At 49.8% G+C, this 22,005-nt stretch overlaps 1 protein-coding gene across 1 annotated transcript in view; it reads right to left on the reverse strand.

Moving 5' to 3' along the window:
- The window catches only part of LOC119956085 (transforming growth factor beta regulator 1-like), a 75,917-nt gene that overhangs the window by 50,730 nt on the left and 3,182 nt on the right, over nt 1-22,005 (reverse strand). Inside the window, exons 2-4 of the mRNA XM_038782931.1 lie at nt 15,817-16,056; nt 13,506-13,576; nt 10,908-11,146 (exon numbers count right to left, since the gene is read on the reverse strand). Coding sequence (XP_038638859.1) covers nt 10,908-11,146; nt 13,506-13,576; nt 15,817-15,825 — 319 coding nt within the window. The 5' untranslated portion in view covers nt 15,826-16,056. The remainder of the gene's footprint in view (nt 1-10,907; nt 11,147-13,505; nt 13,577-15,816; nt 16,057-22,005) is intronic.

The following is a 22,005-nucleotide window of genomic DNA, read 5'->3' on the forward strand; positions in this document are numbered from 1 at the left end:
AACTGGCAGGGTATAGTCATAGGGGATTCAATCGTAAGGGCAGTAGACAGGTGTTTCTGTGTTCGAAAACGAGACTCCCGAATGGTATGTTGCCTCCCGGGTGCACGGGTCAGGGATGTCTCAGATCGGCTGCAGGACATACTGAAGGGGGAGGGTGAACAGCCAGTTGTCGTGGTGCATATAGGCACCAACGATATAGGTAAAAAATAGGATGAGGTCCTACAATCAGAATTTAGGGAGTTAGGAGATAAATTAAAAAGTAGGACCTCAAAGGTAGTAATCTCAGGATTGCTACCAGTGCCACGAGACAGTCAAAGTAGAAATTCAAGAATAGTCAGAATGAATACGTGGCTTGAGAGATGGTGCAGGAGGGAGGGGTTCAGATTTTTGGGACATTGGAACCAGTTCTGGGGGCGGTGGGACCATTACAAATCGGATGGTCTACACCTGGGCAGGACTGGAACTAATGTCATAGGGGGTGCTTTTGCTAACACTGTTGGGGAGGTTTTAAACTAATGTGGCAGGGGGGTGGGAACCAGATTAGGAAGTTAGAGGTTATCATAGAATTTACAGTGCAGAAGGAGGGCATTCGGCCCATCGAGTCTGTACCGACTCTTTGAAAGAGCACCCTACCCAAGGTCCACACCTCCACCCTATCCCCATAACCCAGTAACCCCACCCAACACAAAGGGGCAATTTTGGACACGAAGGGCAATGGTGTCAGCATGGCCAATCCACCTAACCTGCACATCTTTGGACTGTGGGAGGAAACCGGAGCACCCGGAGGAAACCCACGCACACACGGGGAGAACGTGCAGACACCGCACAGACAGTGACCCAAGCCAGGAATCGAACCTGGACCCTGGAGCTGTGAAGCGATTGTGCTAACCACCATGCTACCCTGCTGCAAAGAGGCAGCAACTGAAGCCAGTGAGGTACTGGATAATAAACTCAATCTGACTAAGGGGAAAGAGTAGACAGGGAAGAGATGATGAACGCAAAGGGACAGGTGGTCTGAGGTGCATTTGTTTTAATGTGAGAAGTGTAGCAGGTAAGGCAGATGATGAATTTAGGGCTTGGATTAGTACCTGGGAATATGATGTTATTGGTATTACTGAGACTTGGTTGAGGGAAGGGCAGGACTGGCAACTGAATATCCCAGGGTATAGATGCTTCAGGAGGGATAGAGAGGGAGGTAAAAGGGGTGGAGGAGTTGCATTACTGGTCAGAGATGATAACACAGCTGTGATTAAGGAGGGCACGATGGAGGATTCGAGCACTGAGGCAATATGGGTAGAGCTAAGAAATAGGAAGGGTGCAGTAACATTGTTGGGACTTTACTACAGGCCTCCCAAAAGCGAGCATGAAGTAGAGGTACAAATATGCAGACAGATTATAGGAAAATGTAGGAGCAATAGGGTGGTCGTGATGGGAGATTTTAACTTCCCCAACATTGAATGGGGTTCGTGTAGTGTTGGAGGTGTAGATGGAGCAGAGTTTGTAAGGAGCATCCAGGAGAGTTTTTAGAGCAGTATGTAAATAGTCCAACTCGGGAAGGGCCATACTGGACCTGGTATTGGGGAATGATCCCGGCCAGGTGGTTGATGTTTCAGTCGGTGATTACTTTGGGAATAACGATCACAATTCCGTAAATTTTAGAATACTCATGAACAAAGACAAGAGGGGTCCGAAAGGAAGAGTGCTAAATTGGGGAAAGGCAGAGTATAACAAAATTCGTCAGGAGCTAGGGAATGTGGATTGGGAACAGCTGTTTAAGGGTAAATCCACATTTGAAATGTGGGAGTCTTTTAAGGAAAGGTTGATTAGAGTGCAGGACAGACACGTCCCTGTGAAAATGAGAGATAGAAATGGGAAGATTAGGGAACCTGGATGACGTGTGGAATTGTGAGACTAGCTAAGATGAAAAAGGAAGCATACATAGGATCGAGGCAACTCAAAACTGATGAAGCTTTGGAGGAATATCGGGAAAGTAGGACGAATCTCAAAGGCGCAATAAAGAGGGCTAAAAGGGGTCATGAAATATCTTTGGCTAACTTTGGTTAAGGAAAATCCCAAAGCCATTGATTCGTATATAAGGAGCAAGAGGGTTACTAGAGAAAGGATTGGCCCACTCGAAGAAAAAAGAGGGAATTTATGCAAGGAGTCAGAGGAAATGGGTGAGATTCTGAATGAGCACTTTGCATCGGTATTCACCAAGGAGAGGGACAAGACGGATGTTGAGGCTAGGGATGGATGTTTAAATACTCTAGGTCAAGTCGGCATAAGGAAGGGGGAAGTTTTGGGTATTCTAAAAGGCATTAAGGTGGACAAGTCCCCAGGTCCGGATGGGATCTAAGCACAGGTTACTGAGGGAAGCAAGGGACGAAATAGCTGGGGCCTTAACAGATATCTTTGCAGCATGGCTGAGGTCCCGGAGGACTGGAGAATTGCTAATGTTGTCCCTTTGTTTAAGAAGGGTAGCAGGGATAATCCAGGGAATTATAGATTTTTTTTTAATGACTTGGTGGGCCGCAGAAATACCTTTGGCGGGCCGCATGCGGCCCGCGGGCCGTAGTTTGCCCACCCCTGAGCTAGATGGATAAAGAACTGGCTGGGCAACAGGAGACAGAGAGTAGTGGTGGAAGGGGGTGTCTCAAAATGGAGAAAGGTGACTAGTGGTGTTCCACAGGGATCTGTGCTCGGACCACTGTTGTTTGTGATATACATAAATGATCTGGACGAAGGTATAGGTGGTCTGATTAGCAAGTTTGGAGATGATACTAAGATTGGTGGAGTTGCAGATAGCGAGGAGGACTGTCAAGAGAATACAACAAAATATAGATAGATTGGAGAGTTGGGCAGAGAAATGGCAGATGGAGTTCAATCCAGGCAAATGCGAGGTGGTGCATTTTGGAAGATCTAATTCAAGAGCGGACTATACGGTCAATGGAAGAGTCCTGGGGAAAATTGATGTACAGAGAGATCTGGGAGTTCAGGTCCATTATACCCTGAAGGTGGCAACGCAGGTCGATAGAGTGGTCAAGAAGGCATGCAGCATGCTTGCCTTCATCGGACGGGGTATTGAGTACAAGAGTCGGCAGGTCATGTTACAGTTGTATCGGACTTTGGTTAGGCCACATTTGGAATACTGCGTGCAGTTCTGGTCGCCACATTACCAGAAGGATGTGGATGCTTTAGAGAGGGTTCACCAGGATGTTGCCTGGTATGGAGGGTGCTAGCTGTGAAGAAAGGTTGAGTAGATTAGGATTGTTTTCGTTGGAAAGACGGAGGTTGGGGGGGGACCTGATTGAGGTCTACAAAATTATGAGAGGTATTGACAGGGTGGATAGCAACAAGCTTTTTCCAAGAGTGGGGGTGTCAGTTACAAGGGGTCACGATTTCAAGGTGAGAGGAGGAAAGTTTAAGGGAGATGTGCGTGGAAAGTTTTTTACGCAGAGGGTGGTGAATGCCTGGAACACTTTGCCAGCAGAGGTGGTAGAGGCGGGCACGATAGCATCATTTAAGATGGATCTAGACAGGTGTATGAACGGGCGGGGAACAGAGGGAAGTAGATCCTTGGAAAATAGGTGACAGGTTTAGATAAAGGATCTGGATCGGTGCAGGCTGGGAGGGCCGAAGGGCCTGTTCCTGTGCTGTAATTTTCTTTGTTCTTTGATCCCTGAGGCACACCGCTGGTCACAGGCCTCCAGTTTGAAAAACGACCCTCCACAACCACCCTTTGGCTTCGGTCGCCAAGCCAATTTTGTATCCAATTGGCTACCTCACCCTGGCTTCCGTGAAATCTAACCATTTGCAACAACCTACCATGCGGCACCTCGTCAAAGGCGTTGCGAAGGTCAATGTAGACAACGTCGACTGCACTGCCCTCATCTACCTTCTTGGTTACCCCTTCAAAAAACTCAATCAAATTGGTGAGACATGATTTTCTACTTACAAAGCCGTGCTGACTTACCCTCATTAGCCCTTGCCTGTCTAAATGCCTGTAGATCCAGCCCCTCAGAATACCTTCTAACATTTTACCCACTACAGACGTTATGCTCACCGGTCTGTAGTTCCCAGGCGTTGCCCTGTGGCCCTTTTTAAACACGGGCACAACATTTGCTACCCTCCAATCTTCAGGATCTTCAGGCACCTCTCCTGTCACTGTCGATGATTCAAATATCTCAGCTGGGGGGCCGGCAATTTCCTCCCTCACAACCCACAACGTCCTGGGATACATTTCATCAGGTCCCGGAGATTTATCTATATTGATGCACTTTAATGCCTCCAGCACCTCCTTCTCTGTAATATGTACCCTCCTCAAGACATCACTTTTGCTTCGGAAGGTTTCATTATATTAAATGCATTAACTTCTTATTCTTCTTCGATTCCCTCCCTCGAATTCCTAGTCCCCATTTTCAGGGATAGACACTCATCAGTTGCTGCTCTTTGCCCGTGTCTCCCACACCTACCTTGACTACACTTCCTCACTCTCTGCTCCTTTCCTGGAATGACTCTATCCCACTCCTCACTCTCTGCTCCTTTCCCGGACGGACTCTATCCCATTCCTCACTCTCTGCTCCTTTCCCGGAATGACTCTATCCCATTCCTCACTCTCTGCTCCTTTCCTGGAAGGACTCTATTCAGTTCCTCACTCTCCATCCCTTTCCGGGAAGGACTCTATCCCATTCCTCACTCTCTGCTCCTTTCCGGGAATGACTCTATTCCATTCCTCACTCTCTGCTCCTTTCCTGGATGGACTCTATCCCATTCCTCACTCTCCGCTCCTTTCCTGGACGGACTCTATCCCATTCCTCACTCTCCACTCGTTTCCTGGAAGGACTCTATTCCATTCCTCTTCTCCGCTCCTTTCCGGGAAGGACTCTATCCCATTCCTCACTCTCCGCTCGTTTCCTGGAAGGACGCTATCCCATTCCTCACTCTCCGCTCCTTTCCTGGACGGACTCTATCCCATTCCTCACTCTCCGCTCGTTTCCTGGAAGGACTCTATCCCATTCCTCACTCTCCGCTCCTTTCCTGGAAGGACTATCCCATTCCTCATTCTCCATCCCTTTCCTGGAAGGACTCTATCCCATTCCTCACCCCGCTCCTTTCCTGGAAGGACTCTATCCCATTCCTCATTCTCCATCCCTTTCCTGGACGGACTCTATCCCATTCCTCACCCCGCTCCTTTCCTGGAAGGACTCTATCCCATTCCTCTTCTCCGCTCCTTTCCTGGAAGGACTCTATCCCATTCCTCTTCTCCGCTCCGTTCCTGGAAGGACTCTATCCCATTCCTCACTCTCTGCTCCTTTCCAGGAAGGACTCTATCCCATTCCTCACTGTCCATCCCTTTCCTGGAAGAACTCTATCCCATTCCTCACTCTCCATCCCTTTCCTGGAAGGACTCTATCCCATTCCTCACTCTCTGCTCCTTTCCTGGAAGGGCTCTATCCCATTCCTCTTCTCCGCTCCGTTCCTGGAAGGACTCTTTCCCATTCCTCACTCTCCATCCCTTTCCTGGAATGACTCTATCTCATTCCTCTTCTCCGCTCCATTCCTGGAAGGAACTAGAGCTGTTGGGGAGGGTTTAAACTAATGTGGCAGGGGGATGGGAACCGGTGCAGGAAGTTGGAAGGTAGTAAAACAGGGACAGAAGCAAAAGGAAGTAAGGGGAAAAGTGCAAGGCAGAGAAGGCATAGTCAAAAATCTAAAAGGGCGACAGTACAAGGTACAGTGACTGAGGGGAGCTCAGTGAATAGGCCCAGTAATAACAAAAGGAATAAAATTGGAGATGTTAAGATTCAAAACAGAAGTAAAAAAAACCAACATAAGTGTACTTTACCTGAATGCTCATAGTATTCGGAATAAAGTAAATGAGTTGATGCCGCAAATCATCGTGAATGACTATGATTTAGTGGCCATTACTGAAACATGGTTAAAGGATGGTCACGACTGGGAGTTAAATATCCGAGGGTATCAAACTATTCGGAAGGACAGAGTGGATGGTAAGGGAGGTGGTGTTGCTCTGTTACTTAAGGATGACATCCGGGCAATAGTAAGGGATGACATCGGTGCTATGGAGGATAAGGTTGAATCCATTTGGGTGGAAATCAGGAATAGTAAGGCGGAAAAGTCACTGATAGGAGTAGTCTATCGGCCACCAAATAGTAACGATATGGTGGGACAGGCAATAAACAAAGAAATAACTGATGCATGTAGAAATGGTACAGCAGTTATCATGGGGGATTTTAATCTACATGTCGATTGGTTTAACCAGGTCGGTCAAGGCAACCTTGAGGAGGAGTTTATAGAATGTATCCGCGATAGTTTCCTAGAATAGTATGTAATGGAACCTACGAGGGAACAAGTGGTCCTAGATCTTGTCCTGTGTAATGAGACAGGATTGATTCATGATCTCATAGTTAGGGATCCTCTCGGAATGAGCGATCACAATATGGTGGAATTTAAAATACAGATGGAGGGTGAGAAAGTAAAATCAAATACTAGTGTTTTGTGTTTAAACAAAGGAGATTACAAGGGGATGAGAGAAGAACTAGCTAAGGTGGACTGGGAGCTAAGACTTTATGGTGGAACAGTTGGGGAACAGTGGAGAACCTTCCAAGCGATTTTTCACAGTGCTCAGCAAAGGTTTATACCAACAAAAAGGAAGGACGGAAGAAAGAGGGAAAATCGACCGTGGATATCTAAGGAAATATGGGAGAGTATCAAATTGAAGGAAAAAGCATATAAAGTGGCAAAGATTGCTGGGAGATTAGAGGACTGGGAAATTTTTAGGGGGCAACAGAAAGCTACTAAAAAAGCTATAAAGAAGAGTAAGATAGAGTATGAGAGTAAACTTGCTCAGAATATAAAAACAGACAGTAAAAGTTTTTACAAATATATAAAACAAAAAAGAGTGGCCAAGGTAAATATTGGTCCTTTAGAGGATGAGAAGGGAGTTTTAATAATGGGAAATGCGGAAATGGCTGAGGAACTGAACAGGTTTTTTGGGTCGGTCTTCACAGTGGAAGACACAAATAACATGCCAGCGACTGATAGAAATGAGGCTATGACAGGTGAGGACCTTGAGAGGATTGTTATCACTAAGGAGGGAGTGATGGGCAAGCTAATGGGGCTAAAGGTAGACAAGTTTCCTGGCCCTGATGGAATGCATCCCAGAGTGCTAAAAGAGATGGCTAGGGAAATTGCAGATGCACTAGTGATAATTTACCGAAATTCACTAGACTCTGGGGTGGTCCCGGTGGATTGGAAATTAGCAAACGTGACACCACTGTTTAAAAAAGGAGGTAGGCAGAAAGCAGGAAATTATAGGCCAGTGAGCTTAACTTCGGTAGTAGGGAGGATGCTGGAATCTATCATCAAGGAAGAAATAGCGAGGCATCTGGATAGAAATTGTCCCATTGGGCAGACGCAGCATGGGTTCATAAAGGGCAGGTCATGCCTAACTAATTTAGTGGAATTTTTTGAGGACATTACCAGTGCAGTAGATAACGGGGAGCCGATGGATGTGGTATATCTGGATTTCCAGAAAGCCTTTGACAAGGTGCCACACAAAAGGTTGCTGCATAAGATAAAGATGCATGGCATTAAGGGTAAAGTAGTAGCATGGATAGAGGATTGGTTAATTAATAGAAAGCAAAGAATGGGGATTAATGGGTGTTTCTCTGGTTGGCAATCAGTAGCTAGTGGTGTCCCTCAGGGATCCGTGTTGGGCCCACAATTGTTCACAATTTACAGAGATGATTTGGAGTTGGGGACCAAGGGCAATGTGTCCAAGTTTGCAGATGACACTAAGATGAGTGGTAAAGCAAAAAGTGCAGAGGATACTGGAAGTCTGCAGAGGGATTTGGATAGGTTAAGTGAATGGGCTCGGGTCTGGCAGATGGAATACAATGTTGACAAATGTGAGGTTATCCATTTTGGTAGGAATAACAGCAAACGGGATTATTATTTAAACGATAAAATATTAAAGCATGCCGCTGTTCAGAGAGACTTGGGTGTGCTAGTGCATGAGTCACAGAAGGTTGGTTTACAGGTGCAACAGGTGATTAAGAAGGCAAATGGAATTTTGTCCTTCATTGCTAGAGGGATGGAGTTTAAGACTAGGGAGGTTATGTTGCAATTGTATAAGGTGTTAGTGCGGCCACACCTGGAGTATTGTGTTCAGTTTTGGTCTCCTTACTTGAGAAAGGACGTACTGGCACTGGAGGGTGTGCAGAGGAGATTCACTAGGTTAATCCCAGAGCTGAAGGGGTTGGATTATGAGGAGAGGTTGAGTAGACTGGGACTGTACTCGTTGGAATTTAGAAGGATGAGGGGGGATCTTATAGAAACATTTAAAATTATGAAGGGAATAGATAGGATAGATGCGGGCAGGTTGTTTCCACTAGCGGGTGAAAGCAGAACTAGGGGACATAGCCTCAAAATAAGGGGAAGTAGATTTAGGACTGAGTTTAGGAGGAACTTCTTCAGCCAAAGCGTTGTGAATCTATGGAATTCCTTGCCCAGTGAAGCAGTTGAGGCTCCTTCATTAAATGTTTTTAAGGTAAAGATAGATAATTTTTTGAAGAATAAAGGGATTAAGGGTATGGTGTTCGGGCCGGAAAGTGGAGCTGAGTCCACAAAAGATCAGCCATGATCTCATTGAATGGCGGAGCAGGCTCGAGGGGCCAGATGGCCGACTCCTGCTCCTAGTTCTTATGTTCTTATGACTCTATCCCATTCCTCACTCTCCATCCCTTTCCTGGAAGGACTCTATCCCATTCCTCACTCTCCATCCCTTTCCTGGAAGGACTCTATCCCATTACTCACTCTCCGCTCCTTTCCTGGAAGGACACTATCCCATTCCTCACTCTCCGCTCCTTTGCTGGAAGGACTCTATCCCATTCCTCACTCTCCGCTCCTTTCCTGGAAGGACTCTATTCCATTCTAGACCCTCCGCTCCCTTCCTAGGAAGACTCAATCCGTTCTTCCAGCTTCTCCTTCGTTGATCTGTTCTGACAATGAAACCTTCCTCATCACTGCTTCCAACAAGTTTGTTTTTCTTTAACCATGGATTTTTTTCCTCCCCTTGTTTGATAGGGTTCCTGACCGTATCAATCCCATGTCTCACATCCTATAAAGGGTTTGTCCGTCGTTGCCACCTCACCAGATTCTGCATTCAATCCCTCGGACCCTGACCCTGCCATAACCTCCAGTGTGAACGCACCAACAAAGGCTCCATCGCCTCCCCACTGCCAGCATTCCAAACTGGCTCTACCTCCCACAATACCCTGGGCTCCTTCTCAACACCCTGCCCCCTACCCACAGCACCTTTGCATCAAATACAGGAGATGCATTCACCTTCTACCTCCTCCCCTCCCATTGCCCGGGGCCCCAAACAAAGCTTCCAGATGAACTGATTTCACTGTTCACTTCTATACCAGGGAAAGAAGGACAGACTGGGTCATCTCCTGCTGCACAACTCCGATCAGTCCACAAGCATCTAGTCCGTTACTTTCCATTTCCATTCTCTGCCCCCCTTCCTGCTCTGATGTCTCTACATTTAGTTTCCTTCACTGAAAATGAGGACCACCTGATCAGGAACTTGACAACCATCCAGGCTCAGAACGAAGTTCAACAACTTCGGATCGTCACCACCATTTCCATTTTTCTGTTGGTGATGATCGCATTGTTCCCGTTTACACCTCCTCCAGACACATCTTTGGTTTCTACACCATCTCCTTTCGTCTTGTACCGTTATCCATTTTGTCATCTAATCTCTCCTCCCTTCCAGTCTACCACACACCTTCCCTTTGCCCTTTCCAGTCTACCACACACCTTCCCTTTGCCCTTTCCAGTCTACCACACACCTTCCCCTTGCCCCCCCCCCCCCCCCCCCCCCCCACAATTCCGTCCCCACTCCTTTCACCGGCTTCTGGACTTGATCAAAATATGTTTCCCATACAACCCATACAATCCCTACAGTGCAGAAGGAGGCCAATCGGCCCATCGATTCTGCACCGACCCTCTGAATGAGCGCCCGATCCCCGTAACCTGTATCCCTGGACACTAAGGGCAATTTAGCACGGCCAATCTGCCTAACCTCCACATCTTTGGACTGTGGGAGGAAACCGGAGCACCCGGAGGAATCCCACGCGGCCACGGGGAGGAATCCCACGCAGACACGGGGAGAACAGGCAGACTCCGCACAGTCACCCAAGGCCGGAATTGAACCCGGGCCCCTGGCGCTGTGAGGCAGCAGTGCTAACCACTGTGCCGCCCCCATTTCTAACCCTGATGCGAGGCCAATGCAGCATTGCTTTCAAGAGCGGAACCTCCATTATCCACAACAGCAGGGCCCTAGCCTCTGGCACAGAGCAGGGACTGGGGAATGGTGCGACTGTACAGGAGCAATCAGCAGCTCAGCCACCGCTTAGGGACTCTCCAAATCCATCAGGGGTTTACTGTCCGCTTGATTTGAAGCCACCTCTCACTGATCTTACCGTCCTTCCCCTCCACAATTGCTGCCTTTGAAGACCCCCCACCCCCACCCCATGCACTGGGCACCTCACACTTTGCCGTCTCAACATGCTGACAGGGCCGACCACCAACTTTCCTTCTGTGTCTGTTCCTCCTCTAATATTAGCAGGGTGTGCAGATCAGCAGTTAGGCAGGCAAAACAGTTGTTTTGTTCTTGTTAAAGAGCTGCTAAAAGGAACCTGCACTCCGGGCTCGATGAGGTTAAATGATCTGTACTGACTCCTGATGCTCTGCTGGGATGTTAACGATTGCACAGTCAGCAGCAGTTACATTAAACACAAGGTCTGCTTTCTGACACCAACTTCTTGGGGACACCATTGTGCGTCACTCCCGCAGTGCATACAGCATACCCAAAGGCTTACCATCATCTTTGCCATTATCCTTTCCTTTGTCTCTCTTGTCTTTCTTTGACTTTTTCCCCACCGCCTCCTCCCCAGATGTACTGGTAACGGGCGTGGTGGGGAGGTTCGAGGCTCCTGCCACTTGCTTGCTTCCTCCTGGGACACTGTACGCGGGAGGGGTAAGCACAGTGCTGGTGGGTCCCGCAAGCTCAATCCCTTCAGTTAAGCTCTGGTGCTGCAGTAGCCTCTTTAATAGGAACCTAAGGGGCATTTAAAGAGAGATGGACAACATCATGCCGAGAAACATCCGTCTTATCCATCAGCAATTAAACGAGATTGTGAAATGGAGGAAAATAATGGAAAATTACAAACCCTGCTCATTTGAAAAATCTATTTGTTTAATCAGAATTACAGCTTCTGATATGAATATTCAGAATCAGATTTATAACTATTGAATATTTCAATATTCAGCTGTTTAATATTTCAATCAGATTTTCAGCTCCCTGGATGAATACTCTGATGAATTTATAAATACAACTTTTAAATACAATTTTGCTGTTTAAAAAAGGCAACGGGCAAGATTCTCCGCTCCCCGACGGCGATTTCATCTTCGCCGATCGAGCAGAGAATCCTGTTTGACGCGGGTTTCACAGGTTCTATCCCCTCCGACGCGGCGTCATCATGTCGCGCGCCGCTCACCATTCAGGACGTCACCTGAAGGCCCTCCCCCGGTACTCTGCCCCCGATGAGCCAAGTTCCTCCCCCCATGTTCTGCCCCCGATGGGCCGAGTTCCTGCCCCATGCTCTGCCCCCGATGGGCCGAGTTCCTCCCCCCCATGCTCTGCCCCCCCATGCTCTGCCCCCCCATGTTCTGCCCCCCCATGTTCTGCCCCCGATGGGCTGAGTTCCTGCCCCCATGCTCTGCCCCCGATGAGCCGAGTTCCTGCCCCCATGCTCTGCCCCCGATGAGCCGAGTTCCTCCCCCCATGCTCTGCCCCCCCATGCTCTGCCCCCCCATGCTCTGCCCCCGATGGGCCGAGGTCCTCCCCCCATGCTCTGCCCCCGATGGGCCGAGTTCCTCCCCCCATGCTCTGCCCCCGATGGGCCGAGTTCCTCCCCCCATGCTCTGCCCCCGATGGGCCGAGTTCCTGCCCCCATGCTCTGCCCCCGATGGGCCGAGTTCCTCCCCCCATGCTCTGCCCCCGATGGGCCGAGTTCCTGCCCCCATGCTCTGCCCCCGATGGGCCGAGGTCCTCCCCCCATGCTCTGCCCCCGATGGGCCGAGGTCCTCCCACCATGCTCTGCCCCCCCCATGCTCTGCCCCCCCATGCTCTGCCCCCCCCATGCTCTGCCCCCCCATGCTCTGCCCCCGATGGGCCGAGTTCCGCCCCCCATGCTCTGCCCCCGATGGGCCGAGTTCCGCCCCCCATGCTCTGCCCCCCCCATGCTCTGCCCCCGATGGGCCGAGTTCCGCCCCCCATGCTCTGCCCCCCGGCACAGTTGGCTTCTGGTCCAAGCCGTGCAGGAACCCAGTGCGGCAGCTGCGAACTGTGTCCAGCAGCACCACAGTCGGGCGGGGGCCCTGCTGCAGGCCGGGGAGGGGGGGGGGGCTTCCGCGAGGGTGGGGTGACTGGTAGAGGGGTGTCCAGGGGGAGAACTATCCGGCAGATCGGGTCAGCGCACAGCCTGCGCCATGTTTAACGGCGCAACCGCTGTAGGTTGTCGCCAGGCGCATGCGCGGCCACAGACCCGGCCATTCTGCGGCCATTTGTTTCGCGGAGGTCGGGACTTTTACGTGGCGCAGCTGCTCGCCGCTCACCCAGCAGCACGGTAGCATTGTGGTTAGCACAATCGCTTCACAGCTCCAGGGTCCCCGGTTCGATTCCCGGCTTGGGTCACTGTCTGTGCGGAGTCTGCACGTTCTCCCAGTGTCTGCGTGGGTTTCCTCCGGGTGCTCCGGTTTCCTCCCACAGTCCAAAGATGTGCAGGTTAGGTGGATTGGCCATGCTAAATTGCCCTTAGTGTTGGGTGGGGTTACTGGGTTATGGGGATAGGATGGAGTTGTTGACCTTGGGTAGGGTGCTCTTTCCAGGAGCCGGTGCAGACTCGATGGGCCGAATGGCCTCCTTCTGCACGGTAAATTCTATGAACTATTAACATCAGAGGATCGGTGAGAGGGAAGCCCCCATTTTTTTCACATGAAACGCCACGGATCCTCCGCACTTAACCTCAGAATCCGAGAATCTGGCCCAACGTACTTTAACATTTTAGACAAAAACATCCACAAGATTGCAGCTCATTGCAAATTTCCAATTGTTAGGATGTATTTTTGGTTCAATGGTAGCTTTTACCCTAATGTACCCTAATTTACCCTAAGAGGCTGGTTTAGCACACTGGGCTAAATCGCTGGCTTTTAAAGCAGACCAAGGCAGGCCAGCAGCACGGTTTGATTCCCGTACCAGCCTCCCCGAACAGGCGCAGGAATGTGACGACTAGGAGCTTTGCACAGTAACTTCATTGAAGCCTACTCGTGACAATAAGCGATTTTCATTTCATTCACACACCAGAGAATGAGTCAGAGGCAGTTTAAACATAGAATCAGGCGGAAACATCCCTTACCGTCTTTCCTCTTTAGTTCGGATGAATTTCTGCTCGATGTAAGCAATTTCATCACAGAGCGCCGCATTCTCCTGAAATATACAATCCGGAGGCTGAGAAAGGCTCCTTACCCACTGCTCAGCTGGCTCCTTACCCACTGCCCAGCTTGCTCCTTACCCACTGCCCAGCTGGCTCCTTACCCACTGCCCAGCTGGCTCCTTACCCACTGCTCAGCTGGCTCCTTACCCACTGCCCAGCTGGCTTCTCGCCCACTGCTCAGCTGGCTCCTTACCCACTGCTCAGCTGGCTCCTTACCCACTGCCCAGCTGGCTCCTTACCCACTGCTCAGCTGGATCCTTACCCACTGCCCAGCTGGCTCCTTACCCACTGCTCAGCTGGCTCCTTACCCGCTGCTCAGCTGGCTCCTTACCCACTGCTCAGCTGGCTCCTTACCCACTGCTCAGCTGGCTCCTTGCCCACTGCTCAGCTGGCTCCTTACCCACTGCTCAGCTGGATCCTTACCCGCTGCTCAGCTGGCTTCTCGCCCACTGCTCAGCTGGCTCCTTACCCACTGCTCAGCTGGCTCCTTACCCACTGCTCAGCTGGCTCCTTACCCACTGCTCAGCTGGCTCCTCGCCCACTGCTCAGCTGGCTCCTTACCCACTGCCCAGCTGGCTCCTTACCCACTGCTCAGCTGGCTCCTTACCCACTGCTCAGCTGGCTCCTTGCCCACTGCTCAGCTGGCTCCTTACCCGCTGCTCAGCTGGCTCCTTACCCACTGCTCAGCTGGCTCCTTACCCGCTGCTCAGCTGGCTCCTTACCCACTGCTCAGCTGGCTCCTTACCCACTTCTCAGCTTGCTCCTTACCCACTGCTCAGCTGGCTCCTTACCCACTGCTCAGCTGGCTCCTTACCCACTGCTCAGCTGGCTCCTCGCCCACTGCTCAGCTGGCTCTTTACCCACTGCTCAGTTGGCTCCTTACCCACTGCTCAGCTGGCTCCTTACCCACTGCTCAGCTGGCTCTTCGCCCACTGCTCAGCTGGCTCCTTACCCACTGCCCAGCTGGCTCTTCGCCCACTGCTCAGCTGGCTCCTTACCCACTGCTCAGCTGGCTCCTTACCCACCTCAATAACGTTCTCTCACTGGGTATTCAACAACACCGTCTCCATAAATCAGCAGCTAAAGCCTGAACGTCAGTGACTGTCCCAATGTGTGGCTTTTGCAGTGAATCAGTTGTCAGATTCAGCATCACCAGCCCATTTCATAACGAGCCCTGCATTTCCCCGAGGAGTTCAAAGGGCATCAATTCGGCACAATATCTCAGTAGCTACCAAGGGTCAAGAACAAAGAGCCACCCAGGAAGGCACAGTGGTTAGCACGGCTGCCGAACAGCACCAGGGACCCGAGTTCAATTCCGGCTTGGGTCACTGTCTGTGCGGAGTCTGCACTTTCTCCCCGTGTCTGCGTGGGTTTCCTCCGGGTGCTCCGGTTTCCTCCCAGTCCAAAGATGTGCAGGTTAGGTGAATTGGCCATGCTAAATTGTCCCTCAGTATCCAAAGATGTGCAGGTTAGGTGTGGTATGGCGATAGGGTTGGCGGCACAATAGCACAGTGGTTAGCACTGTGGCTTCACAGCGCCAGGGTCCCAGGTTTGATTCCCCCTTGGGTCACTATCTGTGCTGAGTCTGCACGTTCTCCCCGTGTCTGCGTGGGTTTCCTTTGGGTGCTCCGGTTTCCTCCCACAAGTCCCTAAAGACGTGCTGTTAGGTGGATTGGACATTCTGAATTCTCCCTCGGTGTACCTGAACAGGCGTCGGGATGTGGCGACTGGGGGCTTTTCACAGTAACTTCATTGCAGTGTTAATGTCAGCCTACTTGTGACATTAATAAAGTGGATATGGGTGGGTGCTCTTTCAATGGGTCGGCGCGGACTCGATGGGCTGAATTGCCTCCTTCTGCATTGTAGGGATTCTATGATCTATGACTCGGAACGTCAACCCCATTCTCTCTCTACAGGTGCTGTCAGACCGGTGAGATTGTTCAGCATTTTCTGTTTTTGTCCAAGAATCCTAACCTAACCCCGGTCCCTGAAATATGTCCAATACCGCCAACAAGCCTCCCCTTCGCACAAGGAGACTTGGTGCAGATACCGGATCAAAGCTGAGCCCCAATTCATGTTGTTCATTTGGAGGAGCATGCTGAATATGCAGTACAATGCAATGAAATGTATTATCTTTACATAAAATAATAAATACCAGTAAGAACAACGTACGCCTGCTTCCAATAACACGGCAACTCAAAACTAATGCTGGAAGATTAATGCAAATACTCACAAAAATCATGGCTTTGATGGTTTTGCGCAGTCTGAGGTACTTTATCCGATACTTCTCATTCAGAGTCTTCTTCAGAACCTTCTTTAATTTGGGTTTTGACTCCTGGAATATGGAGGGGGAGGGGAAGTTGGCGAGGTGGTCTATTAACTGAGGATTTGGATACTCGGGCGGGTGAGTCACAGGCACCAGGAAAGGCTGCGCCGGGTAGCTCTGCAGAAGCTGCTGTCGTTCCTTCTCCGTCTGCAAGGCAAAAATTGACCATTTTACAGGAAACAGGTTTTCCTGCCTCGATCACAGCAAAAAGGCAGCTTTTCTGTGACTATGCTCCTGTAAAGTGCCTCGGAATGTTTGACCACATTAAGAGCGCTGTACAAACTCAAGTTGTTACTGTTCATAGACTTTACAGCGCAGGAGGCCATTCGGCCCATCGGGTCTGCGCCGGCCCTTGGAAAGAGCACCCTACCTCCGCCCTATCCCCGTAGCCCCACCGAACCTTTTTGGAAATTAAGGGGCAATTTATCATGGCCAATCCACCGAACCTATCATACAAGACATAGGAGCAGAATTAGGCCACTCGGCCCATCGGGTCTGCTTCGCCATTCAATCATGGCTGATATATTTCTCATCCCCATTCTCCTGCCTTCTCCCCATAACCCCTGATCCCCTTATTAATCAAGAACCTATCTATCTCTGTCTTAAAGACACTCAATGAATTTGCCTCCACAGCCTTTTGCAATAAAGAGTTCTTAAATAAAGGGGCCTTAACAGATATCTTTGCAGCATCCTTGAGCATGGGTGAGGTCCCGGAGGACTGGAGAATTGCTAATGTTGTCCCTTTGTTTAAGAAAGGTAGCAGGGATAATCCAGTGAATTATAGACCTGTGAGCTTGACGTCAGTGGTAGACAAACTGTTGGAGAAGATACTGAGGGATAGGATCTATTCATATTTGGAAGAAAATAGACTTATCAGTAATAGGCAGCATGGTTTTGTGCAGGGAAGGTCATGTCTTACAAATCTAATAGAATTCCTTGAGGAAGTGACAAAGTTAATTGATGAGGGAAGGGCTGTAGATGTCATATACATGGACTTCAGTAAGGCGTTTGATAAAGTTTCCCATGACAGGTTGATGGAAAAAGTGAAGTTGTATGGGGTTCAGGGTGTACTAGCTAGATGGATAAAGAACTGGCTGGGCAACAGGAGACAGAGAGTAGTGGTGGAAGGGAGTGTCTCAAAATGGAGAAAGGTGACTAGTGGTGTTCCACAGGGATCCGTGCTCAGACCACTGTTGTTTCTGATCTACATAAATGATCTGGAGGAAGGTATAGGTGGTCTGATTAGCAAGTTTTCAGATGATACTAAGATTGGTGGAGTTGCAGATAGCGAGGAGGACTGTCAAGAGAATACAACAAAATATAGATAGATTGGAGAGTTGGGCAGAGAAATGGCAGATGGAGTTCAATCCAGGCAAATGTGAGGTGATGCATTTTGGAAGATCTAATTCAAGAGCTGACTATACGGTCAATGGAAGGGTCTTGGGGAAAATTGATGTACAGAGAGATCTGGGAGTTCAGGTCCATTGTACCCTGAAGATGGCAACGCAGGTTGATAGAGTGGTCAAGAAGGCATACAGCATGCTTGCCTTCATCGGACGGGGCATTGAGTACAAGAGTTGGCAGGTCATGTTACAGTTGTATAGGACTTTGGTTCGGCCATATTTGGAATACTGTGTGCAGTTCTGGTCACCACATTACCAGAAGGATGTGGATGCTTTGGAGAGGGTGCAGAGGAGGTTCACCAGGATGTTGCCTGGTATGGAGGGTGCTAGCTATGAAGAAAGGTTGAGTAGATTAGGATTGTTTTAGTTGGAAATACAGAGGTTAAGGGGGGACCTGATTGAGGTCTACAAAATTATGAGACATATCGACAGGGTGGATAGCAACAAGCTTTTCCCAAGAGTGGGTGTCAATTACAAGGGGTCAGGATTTCAAGGTGAGAGGGGGAAAGTTTAAGGGAGATGTGCATGGAAGGTTTTTTACGCAGAGGGTGGTGGGTGCCTGGAACGCTTTGCCAGCGGAGGTGGTAGAGGCGGGCGCAATAACATTTAAGATGCATCTGGACAGATATATGAACGGGCGGGGAACAGAGGGAAGTAGATCCTTGGAAAATAGGCGACAGGTTTAGATAAAGGATCTGGATCGGCGCAGGCTGGGAGGGCCGAAGGGCCTGTTCCTGTGCTGTAATTTTCTTTGTTCTTTGTTCCACAGATTCACCACCTCTCTGGCTGAAGAAATTCCTCCTCATCTCTGTTTTAAAGGATCGTCCCTTCAGTCTGGTTCTAGGTTTTCCAACAAGTGGAAACATCCTCTCCACATCCACTCTATCCAGACCTCGCAGTATCCTGTAAGTTTCAATAAGATCCCCCCTCATCCTTCTAAACTCCAACGAGTACAGACCCAGAGTCCTCAACCGTTTCTCATACGACAAGCTCTTCATTCCAGGAATCATTCTTGTGAACCTCCTCTGGACCCTTTCCAAGGCCAGCACATCCTTCCTTAGATACAGGGCCCAAAACTGTTCACAATACTCCAAATGCGGTCTGACCAGAGCCTTATACAGCCTCAGAGGTACATCCCTGGTCCTGTATTCTAGCCCTCTTGACATGAATGCTATCATTGCATTTGTCTTCCTAACTGCCAACTGAACCTGCACATTAACTTTAAGAGAATCGTGAACAAGGACTCCAAAGTCCCTTTGTGCTTCTGATTTCCTCAGCATTTTCCCATTTAGAAAATAGTCTGTGCCTAAATTCCTCCTTCCAAAGTGGATAACCTCACACTTTTCCACACTGTATTCCATCTGCCACTTCACTGCCCACTCTCCTGCACGTCTTTGGACTGCACATGTAGCGCAGTGGATAGCACTGGGACTGCGGTGCTGAGGACCCGGGTTCGAATCCCGGCCCTGGGTCATTGGAGTTTGCACATTCTCCCCGTGTTTGTGTGGGTTTCAAACCCCCCAGCCCAAAAGATGTGCAGGTGAGGTGGATTAGCCAAGCTAAATTATCCCTTAATTGGAAAAAATAATAATTGGGTAAATAAATTAAATAATTTCTTTTTTTTTAAAAACTGTCTTTCAAAATGATATCAGATATCTGTCCCAATTTTCTCTCCCTCCTCTCTCCAGAACTGGTGACTGAGCATCGGACAGCTGATCACATATCGCCAACCCTCAGGGCACTGTATCCAATTGGCTGCGTTTGCGTATGTGTCAATCAATGGGCTACTTACTGTAGGTGTGTGTAAGCATGGTAGCATTGTGGATAGCACAATTGCTTCACAGCTCCAGGGTCCCAGGTTCGATTCCGGCTTGGGTCACTGTCTGTGTGGAGTCTGCACATCCTCCCCGTGTCTGCGTGGGTTTCCTCCGGGTGCTCGGGTTTCCTCCCACAGTCCAAAGATGTGCAGGTTAGGTGGATTGGCCATGCTAAATTGCCCTTAGTGTCCAAAATTGCCCTTAGTGTTGGGTGGGGTTACTGGGTTGTGGGGATAGGGTGGAGGTGTGGACCTAGGGTAGGGTGCTCTTTCCAAGAGCCGGTGCAGACTCGATGGGCCGAATGGCCTCCTTCTGCCCTGTAAATTCTATGATGATGAACCATGTTGTCCTCAGCCATGGCCAGTGCCTGAATAAATTTCCAGCAATGGGCACAGAATTGGCCCGCGGGGTAGGGGACTCTGGCGGATTATTTTTCCTCAGCTGGCAAGCCAAATGTAGCCACAGGTACTGGAGCCATGTAAAATGGCCACCTGCAAAGTACCATGGGAATAGTGGTCAATTTGGGACACAGACAGTTACACAGCCTCTGTGTATTGTGCAAAGGAAACCAGACTTGGCTGAAACTTGTATCCATTAAGAGTCGGCCACCATTTCCCCCAGGACAATAAAGTTTGAATCAAGGAGCTACAACAGCAGCAGACTAACCGGCGCCACCCCCCCTTATTTGGAAAGACCTATTTGCCTGGGACAATGATAGCTGGGACCCGCCCAGCTATCGAGGTAACCGCCCCCTAACTGGCTGAGATCGATGAGGGTGATCGAGGACCCTATTGATCCTGGAGCAAGGACCGCCCAAAAGGGCGCGAAAGAGGCAAAGAATAAAAAGCCCTGCACACGAGAGATTGGTCTCTTTTGGGACAGGCCTGTGAGCGACCAACTGCAGCAGAACAACTAGACTCCGCGACCATTCCTGAAGGACAAGCCCAGCTGAGACGAACCCAACAACTTCCAAACCGACCATGTGGACCCGGATAAAGGCCTTATCCCGCACAGTGCCGGTCACTTGGAGTTAAGTAAAGATCATCTTAGTCGTTAGGTGTAGTTTAGTCCGGAGCAGCGTGCATTATTGCACAGAGATACAAGTCTTGTGTCATTAATAAACTGGGTTTTTGAGCTAACATACTGGTTGTGTGGTCATTTGGTCAATATAAGAAACAGCTTGCGGTTCAGCCAAAAGTAAAGAAGGCAACAGTACCCTCTACCATCAGGACCGAAGCCAACACCAACCACAGGGCTCTGATTACAGCCCTGAAGAGGTTTGGTGGGCTGTGTAATTCATTACCGTTAGTGAGTTGCAGCCAGCTCAGACTGACAGCAGAGGTTATATACCATGTACCAAACATCATCTCTGATGTCACAGGGATTCTATGGATTCTCAGGGAGTCATAAGAACATAAGAACTAGGAGCAGGAGTCGGCCATCTGGCCCCTCGAGCCTGCTCCGCCATTCAATGAGATCATGGCTGATCTTTTGTGGACTCAGCTCTACTTTCCGGCCCGAACACCATAACCCTTAAACCCTTTATTCTTCAAAAAACTATCCATCTTTACCTTAAAAACATGTAATGAAGGAGCCTCATCTGCTTCACTGGGCAAGGAATTCCATAGATTCACAACCCTTTGGGTGAAGAAGTTCCTCCTAAACTCAGTCCTAAATCTACTTCCCCTTATTTTGAGGCTATGCCCCCTAGTTCTGCTTTCACCCGCCAGTGGAAACAACCTGCCCACATCTATCCTACCTATTCCCTTCATAATTTTTAATGTTTCTATAAGATCCCGTGGGTTACGGGGGTCAGATAGGAAAATGGAATTGAGGGCACAATCAGATCAGACATAGAACATAGAACAGTACAGCACAGAACAGAACCTTCGGCCCTCGATGTTGTGCCGAGCAATGATCACCCTACTCAAACCCACATATCCACCCTATACCCGCAACCCAACAACTCCGCGCCCCCCCCCCCCCCCTTAACCTTACTATTAGGACACTACGGGCAATTTATCACGGCCAATCCACCTAACCCGCACATCTTTGGACTGTGGGAGGAAACCGGAGCACCCGGAGGAAACCCACGCACACACGGGGAGGACGTGCAGACTCCGCACAGACAGTGACCCAGCCGGGAATCGAACCTGGGACCTTGGAGTTGTGAAGCATTTATGCTAACCACCATGCTACCGTGCTGCCACATGATCGCATTCGGAGCAGGCTCAAGGAGCCGAATGGTTTACTCCTGGAATAGAATCCCGACAGTGCAGTCGGAGCCCATTCGGCCCATCAATGCTGCACCAGTCCTCTGAAAGAGCACCCTATCTAGGCCCATTCCCCTGCACTAACTTCAATGAAGTTACTGTGAAAAGCCCCTAGTCGCCACATTCCGGCGCCTGTCCGGGGAGGCTGGTACGGGAATTGAACTGTGCTGCTGGCCTGCTTGGTCTGCTTTAAAAGCCAGCGATTTAGCCCAGTGAGCTAAACTAGCCCAGTGAGCTAAACCGCAACCCTACCTGGCCTACACATCCCTGGACACCAAGGGGCAATTTATCATGGCCAATCCACCTAACCTGCACGTCTTTGGACTGTGGGAGGAAACCGGAGCACCCGGAGGAAACCCACGCACACACGGGGAGAACGTGCAGACTCCGCACAGACAGTGACCCAAGCCGGGAATCGAACCTGGGACCCTGAAGCTGTGAGGCAGCAGTGCTAACCACTGTGTCGCCCTCCCGCACCTGCTCCTAATTGGTGTGTTCTTGTGGGCCAAGCTATTTCCGCAATATTTGAGACTGATGTACCCAGGAACCAGCTTGAGGAGCCCCTGGAGAGGTGATGGGGACTTGTCCTTACTGGCAGGCGCA

This window comes from Scyliorhinus canicula, chromosome 22 (genome assembly GCF_902713615.1).
Source record: "Scyliorhinus canicula chromosome 22, sScyCan1.1, whole genome shotgun sequence".
NCBI classification, from domain to species: Eukaryota; Metazoa; Chordata; class Chondrichthyes; order Carcharhiniformes; family Scyliorhinidae; genus Scyliorhinus; species Scyliorhinus canicula.